General features: G+C 32.0%; 2 protein-coding genes and 1 long non-coding RNA gene across 4 annotated transcripts; all 3 read right to left on the reverse strand.

Annotated features, from left to right (window-relative positions):
- Positions 1-3,078: 3,078 nt before the first annotated feature.
- LOC142162440 (uncharacterized) lies at positions 3,079-4,695 on the reverse strand. The gene has a single exon (XM_075218795.1). It carries the CDS (start codon positions 4,693-4,695, stop codon positions 3,079-3,081), a length of 1,617 nt encoding a protein of 538 aa, XP_075074896.1.
- A 2,087-nt stretch (positions 4,696-6,782) lies between these two features.
- LOC142182606 (uncharacterized) lies at positions 6,783-8,526 on the reverse strand. Its single transcript, XR_012711422.1, has 3 exons — positions 8,345-8,526; positions 7,713-7,841; positions 6,783-7,021 (listed from the first exon to the last, which is right to left on the reverse strand). It is a non-coding gene; the product is annotated as an uncharacterized LOC142182606 (long non-coding RNA).
- A 3,959-nt stretch (positions 8,527-12,485) lies between these two features.
- Positions 12,486-18,924, reverse strand: LOC107818559 (protein SHORT INTERNODES-like). Of its 2 annotated transcripts, XM_075218175.1 has the most exons (4): positions 18,773-18,924; positions 18,519-18,598; positions 17,755-17,930; positions 12,486-16,858 (listed from the first exon to the last, which is right to left on the reverse strand). In XM_075218175.1, the coding sequence occupies exons 2-4, from the start codon at positions 18,536-18,538 to the stop codon at positions 16,524-16,526; spliced, it is 531 nt and encodes a 176-aa protein (XP_075074276.1). In that variant the 5' UTR covers positions 18,539-18,598; positions 18,773-18,924; the 3' UTR covers positions 12,486-16,523. The 2 variants fall into 2 exon arrangements, with proteins under 2 accessions (XP_075074276.1, XP_075074275.1); XM_075218174.1 differs by lacking the exons at positions 18,519-18,598; positions 18,773-18,924 and having other exon boundaries at positions 12,490-16,858; positions 17,755-18,490.
- Between the last annotated feature and the right edge of the window lie 2,312 nt (positions 18,925-21,236).

Raw genomic sequence — 21,236 nt, forward strand, 5'->3', positions numbered from 1 at the left:
AAATTTTGTGTGTTATAATTGAGTTTGTTGAGTTATATTAGGAGTCTATTATGTTAATTGATTCACTTTCCTTTTAAAAAACAGTGTAATCCCTTATTTCACGCTGTGAATGCAGCCGAATACAATAATTTGTTCAGCTGTAATCGCATGTTTCACTCCATGAATACAGTCGAATACAACAACTGATTAGCTGGACTTCCCTGATTCACGCCTATTTTTGCTACTGTATTCATGAATACAATAACTTAAATACATCTTATAACCACATAAAAGGTATCTATAATCCATAATATAGCAAATGGTATCTATAGATGGCTAATTACTATTAAAAGATAGTGCTTTATGAAAATTAAATGGACTGGGTCCAATATTGTAGGCAAAATAGGGCTAGCCAGTTTTCGAACCGGTAATCGAAAAATAGTCAGCATTTGCAAAGTCATTACAAAATATTTATTGTTTTAGCTGAAACACGAAAAGTTTCAGCATAATATGTTGGATATTTGAGCCCCTGCATATAAACTTCCAACATATTATGTTGGAACTCCAGCACATTACATTGTGAAATTCCATCACATTATGCTGGAATCTCGTATGTAAAATATTTGAACTCCAGCATATTATGCTGGAATTTTTCCAATTTTTAAAGAGTGATTTTGTTCAGATTTTATCTTTACATGAAGAAGTGGTTAAATTTCTATTACTTTTGAAATTGTTGCTATTTTATTTTATACTCGAATATAACTTTTAGTAAGTATATTTACATATTGAGATTAGGTGCACACGCAACGCATATAACATGAATTTTACCAAAAAATAAAGTCTCATAACCAAAAAGAAAATTGTGTGTGTGAATTAAGGCAAACAAATTTAACCAAAAAGATCTCCTAAACCTAAAAGATATTAACTACAAAATAAACGCATTTAATACTCCAACATAGGGGCGAAAATTTAGGCTAGGCGGAATTTTTAACTACAAAAAAGGTTTCCAAAACCTTAAAGCTATAAACTACTCCAACATACGTAGGGAGTAGAACGAATAGGAAAATATTTAGGCAAAATTTTATTACCTTTCCTAGACGATTAATAATAGGAGAATAATTAAATAGTTATTCCTATATTATTGGAGAATTAATTAAATGATTATTTCTAAATATTAATGAAATACTTAAATTACTATTTTGTCTAATGTGAACCCTATATTTTAAAGGGTAAAAAAAAACGAACGACATTTCGCTAAGAGCATTCGTACTTTTAATATAGTATAGATAAAGTTGCCATATATAATTGATTATGTAGTTAAGCCAAGTGAAAAACTAATAAATATCAATAGTATATGATAACTTTATTCTATATTTGACTATGTTAGTCATATATTGGAAGATAATCTCATCGATTTCAAATATTTTTTTCAACTCAAATACATAGATTATAAGATAAGGATATCTTAGAATATTTTTTTTTATTTACATTGTGTGTCGTTTTTAAAAAAATCACTGTTGCTAACAATGTGATATAACATTCGAATTTGAATTTAATTATAATTTAAGTAATTTGCATTGAGGTTAAGCCAAGCATGGTGAAAAGATTGCTTAGCAATTTTAAGACAATATATGCAATGTTATATAATAACAATCAATTAATCTAACACTTAATGATTCAAAGAACAAAAAATCTGCATATGTATAGGGTATTCAAAATTTGAAATTTGTGGCTAGAGATATCGATAAACTCAAAATGGAGTCACACTGAAATAAAATTTACCGACTAAAGAATCATTTAAATTTTTAGCTACCCGATTAAAGTGAATTTTAAATTAAGGATAATATTTTCACTTGCATTTTTATAAAAATAATTATTTTATTGAAATATATATAATGTTGTAGAAATTGAAATTTCAAAATAGAAAAAAAAAATTAAACATAATAGCATACCAAATAAGAACTTAAGTAGTAGTAAAAGAGTTACGCCGTAACCAGAGAATCGTTCATATTGTGCTAACCTTTTGTGCTTTTCCAGAGCTCATAAATACGAGTTATTATTTTGTGACTATTTTTAGGTTCCAATGACACCAATAAGAATGGTGCAAAAATAAAATTATCACTACGAGATTTGAGAAAATGTTAGCCTTTTTTCATGTAGTGTTTCATAAACAATATCTAACGATTATTTGTAATTACCTAGAACGTTTAAATTTTAAGGTTATTTACATATAATTCAAATAACTCACATATTTAACATGACTAATGTCAAATATCAAAATGGAGTCATACTAGAAAGAAAATCATTGGCTAAAGAACTTTTTAAATTTTAGATAGTCGACTAAAATGAGTTTTGAATTAAGGATAATATTTTCACTTACATTGTTATAAAAATAATTATTATTGAATAATAAAATTTTAGAAACTGAAAATTTAAAATAGAGATAATTTTAGAATATATCAACACGCCAAATAAGAGTTAAAGCAGTAGTAAAAGAGTCAAGTCGTATCCAAAGAGTCCTTCATAGTCTCAACCTTTGATTGTTTTGCCATAAATATGAGTTATTATTTTGCTTTCTGACTATTTTTTTTGATCCAATGACACCGGCGAGAATGGTACTAAAAAAGAAAAATAGAATTATAACTAGGAGATTTGAGAAATGTTTAATCATTTTCATGTCTTAATTAATATCCAATGATTATCTATATTTATCGAGAAGGTTTAAATTTTAAGATTTTTTACGTATAATCCAAATAACTCAAATATTTAACATGGTTAGTGTCCGCGCATCTGCGCGGGTGCTAATACTAGTATTTAGTGTAAAACAAACAACATATTTTATATTATAGCCCATATAGCGATTGTTTCGCCCGTGGATATTAGAGGTTGACAACAACGCGCTTGTAAATTGGTAGTGATGTGAAGCTATCATGAGCAGAGTCGGAGCTAGGATTTGGAGTGTGTGAGTTCTAAAATTTAGAATAAGATTATAACCTAAAACTGATATACAATATCAAACCGACTAAAGAATAAGTATCGATATTTAATATATAGTTAAAAGTAACTAAAGACAAACACAATATATGAATATAAACATTATCATTTCAATTGCACTCGACGAGTTGTCATGTTTTGAAAACGATCAATGATCGCATCATTAGATACACTTTCAAATACTTCATCCTCTATAAAACAAACTAAACAATCATTCAAAAAGTCATCACCAATCCTGCTTCGCAAATCATTTTTAATAAACTTCATTGAAGAAAAAGCCCTTTCAACCGTTGCAGTAGCCACAGGTAATATCAAACTCAACTTCACAAGCAAATAAACAAGTCCCCATGTCTTGTAAATATTTGTTTTAACCAATGTCTTTGACAGATCACCCAGCCCTTTCAAGTTAGAGAATGCATTGTCTATTTCTCGCACATAGTCAATATAGTTGTCAAGCTCATAACTAAGATCTTCAAACTTAGAAGCAGGGAACTCATTTGGATAATATGTAGCAAGTTTCATAATCTTGTTTTTATCATAATTCGCAAAAGAATCATCGGGACTCAAACTAGCCATACCAAGAAGCAGAGAAGTATTCACTTCACTAAAACGACTATTAAGCTTTGAAAGTTGCAAATCAATAGTAGCACAAAAAACCTCTACGTACAAATGATGGGAATATGTAACAGTTGAGCTTTTACGCTTCGACTTTCCAAGTGCATACTTCTCATCCATTTTTGGGATCACAATACCATTCTTATCACAAAACGAAGAGACATCTTCTATCAAAGAATTCCATTTAGATTCTCTCATTGTTTGCAATTGCCTCTTTGTAAAATCAACAAGTTTCATTGCACTAATAATATCTTGATCTTTTTTTTGTAGGGCCATATTCAAATCATATGTAATTGTCAATAGTTTTAACATCAAATGTAATATACAAACGAACTCATAAGATCTTATATCTTCCACTAGACTTTTGGCTAATGCTTTCTCCTGATAATTTGAACCCTCATTTGCAAGAACTCCAAGTATATGAACAATCGATGAGAATAAAGAAACAAAGTTACGCAATGTCTTAAAGTGAGATCCCCAACGAGTATCACCTGGTCTTTGAAGCCCAAGTTCTTGGTTTAATCCACTTCCTGTATGAACTTCACCAAGCACTAATAACTCATCTAATTTTTTAGCTTGATCATCTCTAAGCATCTCCCTACGCTTATAAGAACCTCCAACAACATTCAAAATATTAGCAAGAATGTCAAAAAAATTATTTACATCATGGTGTTTCTTTGCAACAACTACAAGAGTCAATTGCAACTGATGATCAAAGCAATGTATGCAATGTGCCGAAGGATTATCTTTCAGAATCAAAGTTTTAAGACCATTGATGTTTCCTTGCATGTTACTAGCTCCATCATACCCTTGTCCCCGTATTAAAGATGAACTCAATGAATGTTGTAAAAGCAAAGAATATATTTCATTTTGTAATGCATGTGCACTTGTATCTTTAACACGAACAAGGCCAAAGAATCGCTCAATAAGTTCACCCTCTTTATTGACATAGCGCAGAACAAGAGCCATTTGTTCCTTATGAGAGACATCCTTAGACTCATCAACTAATATCCCAAAAAAATCCCCATTCAAGTCTTCAATAATTGCTTTCACCGTTTCTTTTGCACAAGAATTCACAATATCTTTCTGAATATCAGGAGAAGTCATGGTATTATTTTTTGGAGCTTTTTCTAATACATGAGAATTTGAATTTGTTTAACACTGAGTGCGTCCTTGTAAAAAAAAATCATACTATGGTATTAAATTTTGTGTTTCCTGAAAATAAAACATGTTTTTATGATATTACTAAGGGGGAAAAAGTGATTATTCCGACAGTTCGACATAAAAGCAGGTAGATCTTTTCAAAATGTAAATCGTGATCTCAAAAACTTGTTCATTTCCTAGCTGTAACTCCGTCAAACCTATACGGGTAGTGAAGAAGTATATTTGTTGTTAGGACCATTTTAACGCAACAATTTTGTATAATAACACAGGGGCAGTCCGTCCATAAAGCAGGAAAAGCAACTGCTTTAGGCTCACATTTGTGTAGGCCCCATTTTTTTACACCTAATAGGCTATATATAATTTTTCTTAAAAAAGTTATGTGAAGTGAAAAAAATTAATTTCTTTATTTAACAAATAAAAAGACGAAAGATTTGCAATTACTTTGATTTTTACCAAGGAAATTGCATTTGAAATTAATATCGTACCCGAATTTCATAAGAAACCTATAATATATAGGAAGAAATAATTTGAGGAGAATGTTAATAGTGAAACGTCAAAATCTCTCAAAGAGTCCTTTAGAGTTGGTTACTTTTTATACATGCTCCCTCTGGTCCATAATAAATAATTTTTAACCTTTGTTGTGCCCCTTACGAAAATATTGACTCCTAGAACAAAAGTATGTGTTGACTAAATTATCCTTAATTAAAATTTATGTGTTGTTAACTTGACACATAGAGAGTTGTAAATAAGGGCAAATTTTTAAAAAATAAAGTTAGTTCCTTCTCGATTATATAAAAAGACACTAAATTTTGGACCAAAATAAAAGCCAAAAAGTCACTTATTATGGACCAGAGAGAGTAGTAGACAAGCTTATTTTTGCACTTTAAAATAGATTTGAACAATTAGAGGCATATGAAAATATTTTTGGTTTTCTATTTAGTAATAAAAACTCATATTACTAGATGATAGAAATTTAAAAAATATTGCCTTCATCTTGAATGCTCCTTAAATCATAATAATCAACTCGATATTAATAGTTTAGATTTATTTTATGAATTAAAAGTATTTTTTAAAAATAGTACAATTAGAAGAGCATAGTTTAATTGATATATTCAATCAAATAAAAAAATTTGATTATTTTCCAAATGCCTATTACTTATAAAATAATGTTAATAACTCTTATTACCGTCGCTTCAGCGGAAAAAAGTGTTTCAAAATTAAAATTGATAAACCTAAGATCAACAATGTCTCAAAGATATTAAATGAATTAGCTATATTGTCAATTGAGAAAGATGTATTAGAAGAAATTGATTATAAAAAATTAATAATAACTTTGCATCTAAAAAAGTTAGAAAAAATGATTTCAAATAAAAATAAAATATTTTTTATTAATAAAAAAGTTAAGGCCCCTCATAAAAGTTTGGCTTTAGGCTACAAAATTGGTCAGACCGCCCCTGTGAAAACACTTATTCAAATGGTATATCCATTGTTATTTCAAATAACATTAATAGAATAATCTGCAACACGTTAGGAAGATCGGTCCGCTAATTAAGTAACTAATGTGACAATCTTTTTCTAATCTATCTTTTTTTCTCTCCCGAAATTTGTTAACCGATTGGTGTTTTAGTCACTTAGTAACATGTAGCAACCCCTTTGGGAGGGTACTACTTAGGAAACAAATCTAATTTCCTACTTACAAAATATTAAAAGAGATATTAATAAAAATATTCAGAATAATTTTAGTAGCGGAAGTAGGTCCATGCGAAAAGGTTCAAAGTGCAATATATTTTTTTTTGAAAATACACCATAATTTTATTTTAAATGAAATACAATGTCAAAATATTAACATATGGTGATATAATCATTATTGATTAATCAATAGATTAAAGCAACTTCCTAACAGATTTATACAATCATTCAAAATCATTACAAGTTTGTATTGTACATAAATTTCAAACTATCGGGTAAAAAAAAAGAAACTAGTTTTCTCCTTTTCTACATATTTATAGGACAAAGTGTAAATTCAGCATATTACAAGACTTGAGTTATTAAAACACCCCAATACAATAAAATAGGTTACAAATTCAAGTTACAAGATTTTGGTCTTTAAAATCCAACAAGCCTTCAAATAACATAAGTGTGACATATATATATATATACATGTCCCAAAACTATGCAAACCAAGGTGCATATGCAAATGTGATCTCCATAAATTTTTACAAAAGACTACTTCACCCTGGCCATCTTCAGATTTCATCCCGAACATTTCCTACGATAGAAAACAACTATCGCTAAGCATAAAGCTTAGTGGTGTATAAACTTTAGGCTTGGAGTCATTAAATTCTCCAATTCCCCTTTTCAGTCATAGTTAGCTCAATTTAACATAATTTAAAACAAGTGAACAAATATATCAAACATATCAATATCAAACTTTGAAGTGTTTCCAAATATCAATGACAATGTTCAAGAGTCTAGAAAGTGTATACTATCAATTTAAGAGAGTATACCAAATATCCATTTTTCGCCCAATATGTACGTCATGCCATCACACTTAAGCATAATCAGATATCAAGATGGACCGAAGCCCCAAATCAAGTAGGGTCAAAACCCAATAGACAAAAGAATCAAGAACCATATTAAAAATGGCTTCCTAGTTCGTACTTAACACGGACAAGTTCCATAATTCAAAACGAACTACAAATCCAAAGTCAAGATGGCAAAAGATCCAAATCAAGAGGCATGCCAAGATGAGTGACAAAGTCACTGCCACAAGAAGGATAAAGTCCCAACAAGAATGCAAAATGATCAAACAATCCGTACGAATGGGCGATTTAGCAAATATCTTACAATACTTGATATAGTACGAATATAACAATATAAATTTAAGCCAAGAAAAATAAAGTATCAAGTTATTTCAACATATTCCAGCAAGCAAAAAGAGTATAAGTTTATACACAAACCTTGGTGTTTTACCACGAAACAGTTCAATCACAACTTGGGGACGTTCGAATCGTCTACGCCGTAAACAAACCAAATCTGTCCATTTCCTCAAACACTTCCCCTTTGATTTTTTTCAAGGGTTTATATACCTTAAATACATAATCAAATATCTAAATAAGTTCAGTGATTTAGCAAGTCAAACTAAACATGATATTGGTGAAATTACCCAAAAACGTTTGAAAAAGAAATTCTGGACAGTATCACTATTCCGAATTGTGACTCAGTTTTGAAGATCTATACGGACAAAATAGACTTTCTGGTCTTCACAAAAGTTGTAGATCTATGTCTTACCATTTCAGAACATCTTGAATAACCTCCATATCAATTTTGAACAAAAGGTTATGCTAAAATTACTAACAGCAGTACATGGAGTATTTCTAAAACTGGAAATCTGGACAACACTTGCCTTGTACTTTTTGATCCTTTTTAGGTAAATACCGACAAAACTAGATTTTGTTTCCTTCATAAGAGTTATATATTTATGAAATACCTTTCTAAAAAGTCCTGGATCACTTAAATCGGAGCTCTGTACAAAAAGATATATAAAAAATACTAGTAGGTGTCTAGTATAAAAACGAGTTTAGAAACTTACCAAGATGAGCAACTTGATCTTCACCAAAAACGAAATTTGCTTGTTGATTTAGTAGAAATCCATGTTTTTTTTCATGAAACTTCAGATTCTAGTTTGTACGGAGTAGAGAGATAGATAGAGAGAAAGAGAGATAGATAGAAAGAGAGAGATGAATAACTATTCTTCTTTGTCTTGAAGAGCAGAAAAAAAAATGGGGAGTTTATGGATAGATATGAAATAAAATGGTTACCCAACTACTAAATATTTTTAGATAAATACAAAAGGTTGGAAACCCAAAAACTTAATTATATATTATATTTAATAGCAACTAGTCTAAATAATATTAAGTGTTACATATAGGAACATCATGGAACTTCATTGTCAATATTAACACAACCTAAAGTAAGAAATTTTCATATATTGACCATTTCACATTTAGGAAGTGCAAAGTAAAATATTTCCTCATTATAAAAATGTTCAATCAAGAATGCAAATATTATAAAAAAATTTGGGGTATTACATAACATCTAATATCAAATACAATAAGAAATTACCGAACAACTTGAGCTCTTAAAAAGCAGTCTGGTGCACTAAGCTTCCGTTATGCGTGGGATCCGAAAAAGGGCCGGACCACAAGAGTCTATTATATGCAGTCTTACCCTGCATTTCTGTAGTAAAAGGTTGTTTACGGGTTGAGCTCATAGATATATATCTCAAAACAAGTGTGATGATAAGTTATAATTGCGTATTTTAGTAGCTTATTACACTCTAATTTACTGCACTATAATTGAGTTTGAGCATTAATTGCTTGTGTTTTATACTATGTTATAGAATGAATTGAAGTTATTCTAAAGCTTTTTATTTGAAAGGGCTACAACTTTCATGTTTTACATTTTTCCAAATTCCCACATCCGCGGCGCATGGGTCGGCGCGTGGCATGTCGCGGTTGTGTAAATTGTTACTGCCCTCAAATTGCATGCTCTCTTAAGTTTCCCATAAGCACATCGCATGGTGCGTCGCCCCATGCGGTGCGCATGTGCAATTTTTACAGAGTTATTTTCCTATTTCGCGCGGGAGAAGGTATTTTTGTTTGGGCCCGACCCTACTTGGTATAAATACATGTAAAAAACATTATTTTTGTAACTTTTGATAGACTTTTGACCTAGGGAGACCACAGAGCCGCCTTGGAGGTTGTGTTTCATCTTTCTTCCATCAAACTTTATAATTTTTATATGTCTTTGTATAATTTGTTGTTTAACTACCATGTCTATGTGGAGCTAAACTTCACATTTTAGGGTTGTGGTTCTTTCATGACTATTGTTATTCGGATATTGATTTTGATCTCTTAATTTGTCATATTTGTTTATTTATTCAATCTTGCGTTTAATTATTTAATTGCTTGATCACCAATTAAATATTATCTACGAATCTAGGATTGAACTCGAAAGTGGGAATTCTAGTTTGCATATAAGATTGAATAGAGCAAGTTCTTGAACTTGGGCATTAGGGTATGGATTCGCGGTTAGGATAGACATATACCTAATTGCCTTGCTTAGTTGATGTACATAAATTATAAATGCGTTCTTGCTAGTTCTAATTCTAGAGATATATAGGCGTTAGGTTAGCTTGAATAGGTCAGAGGCGGAGCCAGAATTTAAAATTTGTGGATTCGGTGTTGTAATCATTTTAAGTTACTGAGTTCTAAATGAGTAATTTGTATATATTCAATAAATTTTTTAAGACAAATATAGAATCTAAACAAAAATTATTAGGTTCGACCGAACCCGCATTTCACACTCTGGCTCCGCCCCTATTTTCTGTCCTCGTAAACTATTAATATCTCTGCAACAAGAGATAGTCCTGATTGGAACCTTGTATATGCATGTGTAATTGTATTAGAACTGATAGATCCTCGTTGACAACATGAATTCGTACGCAAGATACCGAATTGGATCCCTTTCATAGATGGGAATTGTCTAGCGTTTGATCATACATTCTCAAATTTATTTTAAAAAATTTGATCTGTGTGAAGTTTGGTTTGAAGATGAAAATTTGTTTGGACATAATTTTTCAAAATAAATTTCACAAAATGAAATATGACTTATACCCATTAGTTTTAAAAACTATCAAACATACCCAACAACTCTGAAGAAAATTAATACAGAACAAGCGAAACAAATCTGAAAAAAATTCATACAAAACAAGCGAAACAAATTTGAATAAAATTTATATAAACATTAGCAGATTTTAGCAAATTACCTTCAAATTTTATTGTTGTGGTAGATTGCCACAGATTGGCACAACAACTTTGGCGAATGTTTTCTTCTGTTTATAGAGAAGGGCAAAGCCGCATGAGTTTAATGAGGAAAAAATGGGTAGATATGAATTTGGGGTATTACATAACATCTAATATCAAATACAATAAGAAATTACCGAACAACTTGAGCTCTTAAAAAGCAGTCTGGTGCACTAAGCTTCCGTTATGCGTGGGATCCGAAAAAGGGCCGGACCACAAGAGTCTATTATATGCAGTCTTACCCTGCATTTCTGTAGTAAAAGGTTGTTTACGGGTTGAGCTCATAGATATATATCTCAAAACAAGTGTGATGATAAGTTATAATTGCGTATTTTAGTAGCTTATTACACTCTAATTTACTGCACTATAATTGAGTTTGAGCATTAATTGCTTGTGTTTTATACTATGTTATAGAATGAATTGAAGTTATTCTAAAGCTTTTTATTTGAAAGGGCTACAACTTTCATGTTTTACATTTTTCCAAATTCCCACATCCGCGGCGCATGGGTCGGCGCGTGGCATGTCGCGGTTGTGTAAATTGTTACTGCCCTCAAATTGCATGCTCTCTTAAGTTTCCCATAAGCACATCGCATGGTGCGTCGCCCCATGCGGTGCGCATGTGCAATTTTTACAGAGTTATTTTCCTATTTCGCGCGGGAGAAGGTATTTTTGTTTGGGCCCGACCCTACTTGGTATAAATACATGTAAAAAACATTATTTTTGTAACTTTTGATAGACTTTTGACCTAGGGAGACCACAGAGCCGCCTTGGAGGTTGTGTTTCATCTTTCTTCCATCAAACTTTATAATTTTTATATGTCTTTGTATAATTTGTTGTTTAACTACCATGTCTATGTGGAGCTAAACTTCACATTTTAGGGTTGTGGTTCTTTCATGACTATTGTTATTCGGATATTGATTTTGATTTCTTAATTTGTCATATTTGTTTATTTATTCAATCTTGCGTTTAATTATTTAATTGCTTGATCACCAATTAAATATTATCTACGAATCTAGGATTGAACTCGAAAGTGGGAATTCTAGTTTGCATATAAGATTGAATAGAGCAAGTTCTTGAACTTGGGCATTAGGGTATGGATTCGCGGTTAGGATAGACATATACCTAATTGCCTTGCTTAGTTGATGTACATAAATTATAAATGCGTTCTTGCTAGTTCTAATTCTAGAGATATATAGGCGTTAGGTTAGCTTGAATAGGCGAGTAAGAACTCGACAGATTCTTATGAGCAATACTTAACCTGTTAACCAATAAACTAGATAAATTAGTTAGTCCATTCAATCGAAGAATACAATAGGATTGTTAGATAACCCATAACCCTAGACCGTTTTCATCACATTGATAACATAAAATTCTGTTTTTCCTCTGTTTAAAGTTTATTAGTTATTTTCTTTTTAGTTTAGTTACTTTAGCATCACTATTTTTGGGTTTAATTCTTATTTAGATAATTAGGATAGTCTAATTTAGTTAATAGTTAATCACAAGTTCCGTGGGTTCGACGTCCGACTTTTAGTTACTTTATTACTTGACGACCGCGTATATTTACGTGTGCGTTTGACAACAACAAAGTGTTATTTGCTTTATATATGTATGTTCGAGATGCTAAACAAATTAGTGATAATTTAACAAATAGCTGATTGAAGAAGCTAATTATATTCTGCACCACATTTATACACAAAACTTTGCATTGACTTAATATCTTCATGACGTTAGAAAGACCGTGCAAGAAATCTGATATGTAGCTATTAAAACTCTCACAACGTAAATGTACAAAAGATAAAGCACAACGTTGAGCGGTCTTTGTGCTCTAGAAAAATGTAAAGGTATAAAAAGATAAACACAACGTAAACATATACAAGCTTAATTAATTACACCGTCAAGTGTAAATATACTTTTACATTTTCGGTGCACAAAAGTTAAGCCCTCCTTTGGATCGTGTTATTGTACCTAGACAAGCAATAAACACAAAATCCTATAATCCTCCACGTAATAATCAATAAATTGAACTTATTTTCAAGAGAGTCCATTCAAATTCGCCTTCATCTCCAAGTGCATCAATCTTCTTAGGGATAATAACGGTGCATGGCAGAGGCGGGGCGGGTTATATTTGATGCGAGACGGGGCAGGTTTACTTTCATGTAGGTGTGGGGCGGAGAGGGGCAGTTTGAAATAATTTTTAAAACTTTTAAAGTGGAGCAGGGCGGGTTGCAAGTTTAACGAGGGTTCAATGGGTTCAATGCGGGGCAGCTATAAATTTGACAAATCCGTCACAGAAAATCCAAATTTTAGATTGAGAGCTACAACTTTTCCCTATTGAGTGTACCTTTTGAAATGAACACGCACCATGATAAAATGATATTTACATGATAAGCTTTTCTTGTAGAAGTAAAGCTTCTACAAGAAAATAAAATGATAAAACGATGCGCTCCACAAGTATGAGCATGTAGTTTTACATTACGACAAAGAGAAAAACATAATGGCTTGAATAATATTAAGCTCTCCATTTCATAAAATAATAATAAAATTTCAAACTAGTTTGTTTTAGAAAAAAAAATAAAAGAAAAAAGGGAGGAAAAAACTTAAGTGGGGCGGGTTTAAATTTTGTGGCTATTGCCAAATCCGCCCCGCCCCGCCTTATTGCCATCCCTAAATCTTCTAAATAGTTTCCACCTTTACAAATCGACTCAACCATGACGATATCGTACTCTTGGAGAAAGATAGCACAAGCATTTAACAGCCATGCACTCAACTTGTGGAAAAGATTAACATCAAAATTGGGTAGCAGAAAAAGGTAAAAGAGAATAATCGAATACTATTTCATGTGGCCAATAAATCCATAGCTAAAAAGGGACAACCGGGTACATTAAGCTTTCACTATGCGTAGAATTCATAAAATTAAAGGGCCGGATCACAAGGATCTATTATATGCAGCCTTATCCTGTATTTCTGCAAAAAGGCTTAATAAATTCATAGCTAAATCAAAAAGAAAAACGGCAATGCACCACTCTTAAATAAATCTTTTATTTTCTTCACCATGTCTTTTGCTAATACAAGAAAAATATAATACAATGTAGAGTACAAACAAAAAGGCTTAAGATACAGATGATTTTGTCCATAATGTGAGCTCATCGTTTATCCATAAAACTTGAAAGATGCATGAACTCCGTACAAGTACTGATTCGTTTTATTTGCGCCCATGTGGTGGTAGCCTTAAGAAAAGCACTCTATCATCATTATCTCTTTAATAAGTCCAAAGATCACTTGTAAAACAATCTTAAAATAGTCCCCCTTTTATTTTTTGAAATATTTCCTAAGAAAACCTGCAGTCTTTGGGTATGCACGGATAATCTATTTATTATGCAATAACTCACAAATTATACAGGAGATATAAACCGTATTAGGCAAGTTCGATTTGACAAGCTCGAATAGACTATTGGTGCAAAGAATCGATCACAAGTCTCGCGTGGGAAACCAATCTCAAAATAGTTGCTACCATAGATACTATTCCTTTCGAAAAAGCTCATGATCATGTGCCTGGTCCCAAAGGCACTAAAGTACTAACTTATTATACATGTTAAAGTTCTTACCATATTTTAATTAAAGAAACATCACTATCTGTTCCGCCTAAAGCGATATTGGTTTGCCCCCAATGTCATTGTTTAAGATACAGGGAAAAAAAGGGGGGAAATTGCTCCTTCCAAAAAAGTTATAGCTTCCTTAAAAAGGAGGTTCTTTAAGAGAACTAAATGGGAAAGTCATCTAGAAGTTAGGCGTGAGTGGGAATGCACTCTGGGGATTTCTTAGCATGGATTGCTATATATACATTATATTAAAATATATGGAGAGATTCTCCTCTAAAAAAAACATACTTTTAGTTAATTATATTACGTCTAACACATATTCAGCACATGTGTAGGTCCTATTCTTTTGCATGGGCTAAATACTTATTCCTGATGAGACAATCACACATTTTAGTATATATACACAACACAAGACCTTTACAACATGCATATGTACATGTAATTTATGAAGGGGCTGATATATATACCTTTTCCTGGTTTTTAGTTTCTTTTCTATCAGTACTACTAGAGGGATATATTCCAACATTATGTCATTGATGGGGGCATCAACCTTTACCTTTGGTTAGTGTGTGTGAATATCTCTTTAGCATAAAAGGTTACACATGTTGCTAGCTGCTTTTTTTTTCTAGTTCAAGTCACTATCATCTAACACAAGATGCCCACCCAATCTCTTTTTTTGCTTCAAGATACTTATTTAACTATTTAAGTAATCATATTGAGGGTCCTTCTCCGTTATACTAATTAATTAGAGATTCCCTTTAATGTCCAAATTGCTGCAATGTTCAATGTCTAAGACTTGCTTATTATCGAAGGCTTTCTTAATCATTACTTAAGAACTAGATACAACTAAGGTTCTAATGTCATAGAAGTGCTTTCGAAAATAGACGTATCACAAATCAAGAACCCCAATAAGATGGTCACAGGCATTACACATAATTCTCTAGGGAGATATTAGGTACATATTTGTGTCGACAGTTCTTAATGAGAAATTAAATACTCCTACCATTTACACAACTAGTATAACACTTGAAACAACTTCCTTCCATTGTGTCACCACGCATATGATTACAATTAGTGTCAGAAAACATGAGCAGATGCAAGGATTTAAAAGGCTGTAATTAGATTTTTGAAGACTTGGAGTTATATAATATATGTTGAACTTTTTACGTGCAACAAGGGGACAACGGTAGTGGGTAAGATCATTGCCTACTTTCGTGCATGATTTCCTTATTGTGATCAACTCAAAAGAAATCAAGAAAGGGACCTTTCCCACGTTGGCTTTTCATTGGTCATTATATTGAGGGAGGAGAAGTCACCAACACACCCTAAATACATCTAAAATAGGATTTAACGTATATGTTTTACAGTTTAGATATATGTTATATTATAATTAGTTATGTCCAAATATATTTTAAATGACGTATGATGTAAAAGTTCTTTGACTTGCTAAGAAATATCACTCATTAAAATAAGGTCCAAGAGTTATCGTTTATTGTCCTTCTATCCATTAAACAGACACATGCATTTTAGGCAGACAAAGAAACGGGTAAGCAGGAATAAAGTGGCTTCGATGTTCATAAACAACAGTAAATTAGACATAATTAATTACCCTAATCAAAGAAAAAACAATCGGAGTGGGAGAAATTCATAATAAGACAAACTGCGGAACCATATACTAACACGGAACATTGTTTATGCAGATGAAACACCAATAATTCTTCGTTGAAATTCGAAACAAATACTACTACGACTACTCTCTTTTCTATCAATTTTTAATTTTAATGCATTATTCTATCAAAATATTCCTTTAAAACCTTTTCTTCGCTTCTCTTTCCTTTTTGTTCAATGTTCAATATACATTGTTACCTTTTACCCTGGTAGGCTTGCCCTACAGATAACAACACGCCGAGAGATAAAAGAGGAGTTTAACTATTCTTTTACTATCAAATAATTAAAAGATAAAAGATAAGAACAGATAATCCCATCTATATAATGAGTGGAATTAATAATTTAATTTTCCTTTTTGTTCAATGTTCAATGTACATTATATTGCTTTTTTTTTTTTTTTACCCCTGCACTGCTCAAAACAAAATGTCCGAGAGATAAAAAAAAGCAGTTTAACTTCTATGTATCGACTGCTTAATAGAATTATATGCTATCATATTACTTAAACGATAAAGATATAGTAAGTGGAATTATTATTCTAAAAATGACGTAGAAAACCCGCTTTAAAATATTAAAATACACCAATAAGTATAAAAATTCTTTACACTATCAGTATATATGGATTAAACTTAAGTTTGCTTCAAGATGATTTTGGGTATTGAAAAAATTGCGTACCAGGAATGAAAGTACTAAAAGGATTGGGATAAGAAGGTGCTTCAGTAGTACTAGTGGTTGCAGCAGTAAGTAAATTAGGAGGTTGCTGCTGCTGAAAGGAGCTGCTTTCACCAGCTGCCATATTATTGTAACGATTCTCAGATCCTTGATCATATAATATTCCTTTAAAAACATGTCCTCCTATTTGCACTGATGTTTGATAAGCATACTGATCTACCACATTGTCAATGGAACTTACTCGAATACATCGAAATACTGCTGGAAAACTCACTTCCCCCGGAAAATCTCCTTCTTCTTCACCTATATATATCAAAAACAGCAAACGAAAATTAAATAAAATAGCTTATTACCAGTCTTTTCCTTTTTTTTCTTCCTTTTTTCTTTTTAGTGCTTAGCTTGTTGGTTATGTAAACTGTGTGAAATTATTTTACACCATTGATTTAGTTTAAATCATAGGTTAAAATTACTATTTTTATTAGGTTACCGACTACTCTAATACTTATCATAGGAATTTGCCCTTTTTAGCTTATAATTAGTGATCTAATTGTGTAACACTTTTACTCAGTCAGTGCATAGACTCAATACTTATGGAGCTTTCATGTGTCTAACAACAATAACAACAACAACAAACCTAGTGTAATCCCATAGATGGGGTCTAGGAAGGGCAGTGTATGCAGACCTTACTCCTACCATATAAAGGTAGAGAAGTTATTTCCAATAGACCCTCGGCTTCACGTGTCCAACATACTACATAATTAACAAGAGAAAATAAAACGAAAATTGTATCTTATCGATGATTGCTAGTGAGCATATGGTATAGTACTGCATATATAAGTAAAAGAAAGGAGCAAATAGCTAGGGTTTCATAGTTTCTGTTCATAGCTATAGTAGATTTAAAGAGGCAAGCAAACTTATTTCTTTTTTGGTCCGTGCCAAAAAGGATGACCCCTTTTCTTATTTGGAAACAATTTACCTTTATGCAATAATTTATAGCCACACAAAATATATGTGCCTCGTTTTACACCACAAGTTCAAAAGTCTTCTCTATTTTCTTAAATTCCGTGCCCGAGTTCACATAAGTTGAAAAGGAGGGAGTACTATGTAATCAAAGATTGTCTGTTTGAGTTTCAAATGTTGGATGCACAAATAAGCAACAAAAAATTAAAGGGGCATCGTACAGTAGAGTTGAAGTATACCTTGAATTTCATGATTTTCTCTGTATCTTTTATTAGGGTTTGGTACAGCTTGAAGCTGTTGTTGAATAGTAGAAAGTTGCTGGTGAAGATGGTGCCGTGGACGCCTTGTGGACACAGGGGCCCAAGTGCTCTTAATGTGCGTTTGACAATGAAACCCTCGGCTTCTACAGCAAGTTCTGCACCTCAAATAAGTGCAATCTTTTTTAGCTTGATTTCCACAGTCTTGGCACCTACTACTTGATGATGATCCTTCTACTTCCTTCATCATCTTGAAATATTCTTTATTTCTTTTCCAATAACATGACTCATTTTAGTTAATTTCACCATTTGAGCTTTCCTTTTGAAGAATTATTCTTTGGTGTTCAGCCAATTTCTGTTCCTAAATTTGGGAAGGTCCGTTTGTTTCTTTTGGTGTTTTTTGTTTTTTTCTTCCAAGAGAGCTCATGGCTCTAGAGTACTATATGTTGGGGCCGTTGAGGATTCTTTTTTTCCTCTTTCTAGCTTTTTTCAGGCACCTTTCCACCCATAGCGATTTTTTTAAATCTGAAAAAGAAAAAATGATGACAATCGGTACATAAGCTCTCGGACCGCAAGAGTTTACTGTATGTAGTTTTATCCTTTATTTTTGCAGGTGGCTATTTTTCACGGTTCGAATCTGTGACCTACTGGTCACATGACAACAACTTTATCAGTTTTGTCAAGTCCCTCTAAACAGAAAAAGAAACAAAAAGAAATATTTAAAATATTTTGCTATGGGTACGTACACGTACTGAGTGTGAATCATTTGCCCTTCACTCTTCGGAGTTCATTCAGCCACTTTACAACAACACAGTGCCAACAGTTACTGAAATCAAATCTAGGTCAAGTCAGGTGCAATTAATATTCCACTGTTGTAACGACAAGGCAAGGCCAGGATGTTCATTTGTTGAAGAAATAATTACTGACTTTTGACTGTTGAGGACAGTAAAATCTTGAGAAGAAAAAAGAAAGGACAAAACCATATTATTACACAACTTACAAATAGTACTGCCGAAAATAATGTAATATAGCTGATCAGTGAATTTCTCCTGCTTTATGTGAATTCCCCGTATTGCTTATCTTATTTGCTATGATAATGAGGTTCCTCCATAAAACCTCATTTTCCATGACCTTTCCTGCTTTCCATCTGCCAGCCGCACTAACGACAAACGGAGAGAATAAATAAAAAATGTAGAGTTTGATACTTTATATTATATAGTTAATTATTTAATCAGCATGTTATTACTCTATTTTCTTTAACTTAATTAGTGAGTACTATATTAGATTGCTACGAAGAACTACTTTTTGTTATATACTAATCAACTTAATCTGATAGTAAAGTTCTTGACATTGGTAGTGCTCCTAACTCATAGATATATGTAAAAAGAGAAAGCTTAGCCTCCTTTTTCATGTTGTGTATTTTCTCTCAACTCTTTAATTACTTTCCCTTCCCTCATTTCTTCTTTTGGATCTTCGTTAATTTATTTCACATAGTATGTATATAGAATATGTATATCGCTATTCTTCGTTGTTTGCTTTGATAAAGCCAGACAACTGGATAGGGCAAAAGGCAGATAGAATTTGGGAAACAAGTAGCTAGCTAGTTGGTTTGCTAAAGGAGCATGTTTTTGCTTCAAAACTAGATACTTATATTCCTAACGAAATAGCGAGTTTTGAGGTTAACGAACGTGTCTCTCCAACTATATATGCTTGATTCACGTAGCTATAATAATAGACAATTAAGGGAGATGAGATAGTACAGAATTAGTTATCTAGTGCTAAGTTGAGTTATATGAAATTCTGTAAAAAGGTCAAATATTTTAGCAAAAGAAATTTCAAAAGATTTATCTGGCGAGTTTGGCAGTTCTCTTATCTCTTTCTCCTTTTCACCTTTTTGGTTGATTCGGTGGCACGGTTTCATTGGGTACCACAAGAAAAGAAAAAAATAAACGGGGATCAATGTGGTAGCCTACATTATTGGATCATTACCATTCTCTTCATGCTCAAGTTCTCCACGTGTTTGTTTCACAATGTATTTCGTTGTAGGGGCGTGGGAAGGGCTGGGATGGGGAGGAGACATCTGTTGTGTGTCAAATAAGATCCATGAAATTATTACGTTCCGCCTGACGGATTCAAAATTTTAAGTCTATGAATTTCTACAATTATTTTAAATTAATATATAACGATAATCCGACCATCAAACTAGGTACTAATTAAGCTAAATATTCCTATATATTTAATAACTTTTTTAGTGTAAATACATGGTCTCAACAAAAATTACTGAATTCACCTAAATCTGTAGCCGGTCATGAAGGTATCTCAGGCGGATAGAACGCTTCCCTATTGATGTATTTTGGTATTCTACATCTTGTTCCTCCCCGTTGCAAAAGTGTTCGATCAATGAGTTATTACGCTTCTTTTCAATTGCTTCCACCATTTTTGGTTGTTTAGTATTCCTATTTCCTTTATTACTAAACGATCGCTTCATCTTAGATTATTTCCTAAAATCTCTTTATTGAATAAATTTCAAAATAAATTGTATATGCACATTTTATATAAAAAAAATGCATTTAATTTTTGATCTGTTTGTTTTTGAATATTAACGATATAAACTAATTTTGAAAATCTGTGATTGTAACAGTTTGGATCATTGTTTATTGAACTTTTATTGACTTATTATTCAAAAATGTTAAAATATAATATTTCAAAGATAAAATTTAGAACTCTTTGAAAATTGGCTTTACAGATGTCTTATGTGCGCTACAATATATATTGTACCTCGCGCTAATCCTTTAATAGCTTATATCTAATTCTTAGCTACAAAGCGTAAATTTACAAAGTAACCAATTTTATTTTATTTATAGGAACTTATATTTTTTTCTTAAGTTTTACTTTATAACTTAAACATATTTTTTAATGAAATATTACTCTTTGAGAGGTTATATGTGCGCGTATCCTAAAACTAATAAATTAAAAAAGTAAGTGCGATTAATGTAAAGCACCATATAGTATACAAGTGGTTATAATCTAAATTCTCAAAATCTTGGTCCCTCTACTTTGCCATATTTGCCACGCCTTATTAACACAAAAAAAAAAAGGCTTTTCCTTCGTTGGATGTGGAATGTTTGGAAAGCTAGAATTTTGATAAAGAGGGAATAATTATATAGTTGAAAATACTAAGCATGTCGCCATCAAAACTGATAAACTATGTTTTTTTTGTCAAAATAGCACGGTATAGTCAGTTTTCGGAATGGTCAATCAAAAATAGCCACCGTTTACGAAGTCAATGAAAAATAAGCATTATTTTTCTGCAACAGAGACCGGTCCCATATAATATACGGGAGTTCGGTGCATCTGTGTACGAACTCCAGCATATTATGTTGGACCGGTATACTTTGCTGACTCCTGTATAATATACGGGAGACTGGAGCACCGGTGCACCAAACTCCAGTATATTATACTGG

Source organism: Nicotiana tabacum, chromosome 7 (genome assembly GCF_000715075.1).
Source record: "Nicotiana tabacum cultivar K326 chromosome 7, ASM71507v2, whole genome shotgun sequence".
In the NCBI taxonomy this organism is placed as follows: Eukaryota; Viridiplantae; Streptophyta; class Magnoliopsida; order Solanales; family Solanaceae; genus Nicotiana; species Nicotiana tabacum.

Bases quoted from the DNA above. Each gene is read 5' to 3' on its own strand.
- LOC142162440 (XM_075218795.1), bottom strand. From the start codon at position 4,695: ATGACTTCTCCTGATATTCAGAAAGATATTGTGAATTCTTGTGCAAAA.
- LOC107818559 (XM_075218174.1), bottom strand. From the start codon at position 18,022: ATGATGAAGGAAGTAGAAGGATCATCATCAAGTAGTAGGTGCCAAGAC. The intron at 16,859-17,754 runs GTATACTTCAAC...TGATATATATAG, and splicing joins AGAAAATCATGAAATTCAAG to GTGAAGAAGAAGGAGATTTT.